The 2,500-nt window shown below is 53.8% G+C and overlaps 1 protein-coding gene across 1 annotated transcript in view; it reads right to left on the bottom strand.

Moving 5' to 3' along the window:
• Positions 1-2,500, bottom strand: part of acad11 (acyl-CoA dehydrogenase family, member 11) — a 36,093-nt gene that overhangs the window by 27,440 nt on the left and 6,153 nt on the right. Inside the window, exons 8-13 of the mRNA XM_056584614.1 lie at positions 2,449-2,500; positions 1,918-1,992; positions 1,631-1,798; positions 1,009-1,112; positions 820-934; positions 1-106 (exon numbers count right to left, since the gene is read on the bottom strand). The exon at positions 1-106 is cut by the window's left edge and continues 38 nt beyond it; the exon at positions 2,449-2,500 is cut by the window's right edge and continues 105 nt beyond it. Coding sequence (XP_056440589.1) covers positions 1-106; positions 820-934; positions 1,009-1,112; positions 1,631-1,798; positions 1,918-1,992; positions 2,449-2,500 — 620 coding nt within the window. The remainder of the gene's footprint in view (positions 107-819; positions 935-1,008; positions 1,113-1,630; positions 1,799-1,917; positions 1,993-2,448) is intronic.

The raw sequence follows: 2,500 nt of genomic DNA, 5'->3' as shown, positions 1-2,500 counted from the left end.
TGCCGTGGTGACGGGCCGACAGGCGCTCCAGCCAGCGAGGGAAGTCCTCCAGGATCTTACTGGGCTCCATGGAGAGACCCGCCACCGACCACAGGTGCTGCAGCAGCTACAGAGCAACACCCTGGTTACACCTGGTTATACACCTGGTTACAACTGGTTATACACCCTGGTTACACCTGGTTATACACCTGGTTACACCTGGTCACACCTGGTCACACCTAGTCACACCTGGTTATACACCTGGTTACACCTGTTCACACCTGGTTACACCTGGTTACACCTGGTCACACCTGGTTATACACCTGGTTATACACCTGTTCACACCTAGTTATACACCTGTCACACCTGGACTAAACCAAGACATTCTGAATAGACCTGGTAACACCGGGTTACACCTTGTTACCCCTGGAGGTTCTGATACACCTGGATATTCTGGTTACACTTGGTCACACTTGGTCACACCTGCTTATACACCTGGTTACACCTGGTTACACCTGCTTACACCTGGTTATACACCTGGACTAAACCAAGACATTCTGAATAGACCTGTCAACACCTGGTTGCACCTGGAGATTCTGATTACAATTGGACTAAACCCAACACATCCTGACTATACCTGCTTACACCTGTTTACTCCTGGAGGTACTGATACACCTGGTTCCACCTGGACTAAACCAAACACATTCTGATCAATACAATTGAAGCGGTAGATTCCAGATTAACGTTGGCTGAACCTATACAGTGAGCCCACCCCCGGGGCAAAACAGAGACCTTGTGGTGAACTTGGGGTACTGCTAGTGCCAGGGAGAAGGGGGTCACCTTGACAGTGAGGCGTTTGATGAGCAGAACAGGTTCTGAGCTGGTGGACAGAGGACGTCCCACCAGGTGGTACAGCACCAGGGTGTTGGGGGAGGTCTTCTGCTGCAGCTCAATCCTGAGGAGAGACACATTATGAGCCCCCATAGCCCGGTGATGAACCATGCCAGAGGGGGCGACTCTCCTCCTCACCATTTGGACAGCAGGAGAGACTTGCCAGAACCCGGACCCCCAGAGAGGAGCAGGGGAGGGGTGGGAGGGGGGGCTGCCACCATGTCATTCAGACGATCTAGATACTGAAGAGAGAGGGACATTTAGAGGCTCTAGATACTGAAGAGAGAGAGACATTTAGAGGCTCTAGATACTGAAGAGAGAGAGACATTTAGAGGCTCTAGTTACTGAAGAGAGAGAGACATTTAGAGGCTCTAGATACTGAAGGGAGAGAGACATTTAGAGGCTCTAGTTACTGAAGAGAGAGAGACATTTAGAGGCTCTAGATACTGAAGAGAGAGAGACATTTAGAGGCTCTAGTTACTGAAGAGAGAGAGACATTTAGAGGCTCTAGTTACTGAAGAGAGAGAGATATTCAGACGATTTAGATACCGAAGAGAGAGAGACATTTAGACCCTCTAAGAGACATTAGACGACACTGAAGAGAGAGAAATGAAAATGACTAAGAATCATCCAAGTGGTCCAGAGAAGTGTGTATAAGAACGGAAGGGAAGGAAGGAGGAGCACCCCTAGAGGAGGACACGGACTCCCCTCTGGAGGAAGAGGACATAGAAGGAGCTCCCGGAGGAGAGACGGGGCTCACCTTCTGCAGGCCCAGCGGCGAGGAGGTGCAGCAGGCCTGCTGGAAGGCCTCACACTGCTCCTGCTCATCGTGGAGGTCCCACAGCACGTCGCCCCAGTCCTCGTCCGCGCACTCCTCCGCCCCAGAGTCCTTGGCGTCGCCGTCGGCCCCCTCCAGACCTAGCAGCTGCTGGTGGGCCGCAGGGGGACAACGCCTCGTCAGGGCCGGGGCCGGTGGTTGGTGTTAGGGGGTTTGAGGGTGTGTGTATCGTGGTGTGGTAATGGCTAGAGGGTGCAGAATGTCTCCACCTGTTTGATGACCTTCTCCAGCTGGGAGAAGATCATGGCTGCTCCTTCCTCCGCAGAGCCGCTGTGGTCCACCACCTGGAGCACACACATATTGTCATGGTGATGTTACCATGACGACCACCCGGGCGTCAGAATGAACACCCTCCAATCGTCGTGATGTCACCGCAACGACCACCACGATGTCACCATGACGACCACCGTGATGTCAACATGACGACCACAATGACGTCAGTACGATCCCCCTCCACCTTCAGAACGTCACCATGACGACCGCCATGACGTCACCATGACGACCAACATGACGTCAGTAGGATCACTCTCCACCATCACGACGTCACCATGACGACCACCGTGACGTCACCATGACGACCACCATGACGTCAGTAGGATCACTCTCCAACATCACGGCGTCACCATGACGACCATCATGACGTCAGCACGAACCCCATCCACCATGACGACGTCACCATGACGACCACCGTGACGTCACCATGACGACCACCATCATCCCCATGAACTCCGCCCCCTCACCTGGACCTTGGCGGCCGTGTCGGCGGCGTTCACCCTCTCCAGCAGCAGTCTG

The sequence above is a fragment of the Gadus chalcogrammus genome, chromosome 23, assembly GCF_026213295.1.
Source record: "Gadus chalcogrammus isolate NIFS_2021 chromosome 23, NIFS_Gcha_1.0, whole genome shotgun sequence".
Taxonomy (NCBI): Eukaryota; Metazoa; Chordata; class Actinopteri; order Gadiformes; family Gadidae; genus Gadus; species Gadus chalcogrammus.
Note: the sequence above shows the minus strand (reverse complement) of the source record. Positions and strands in the feature narration are given on the sequence as shown.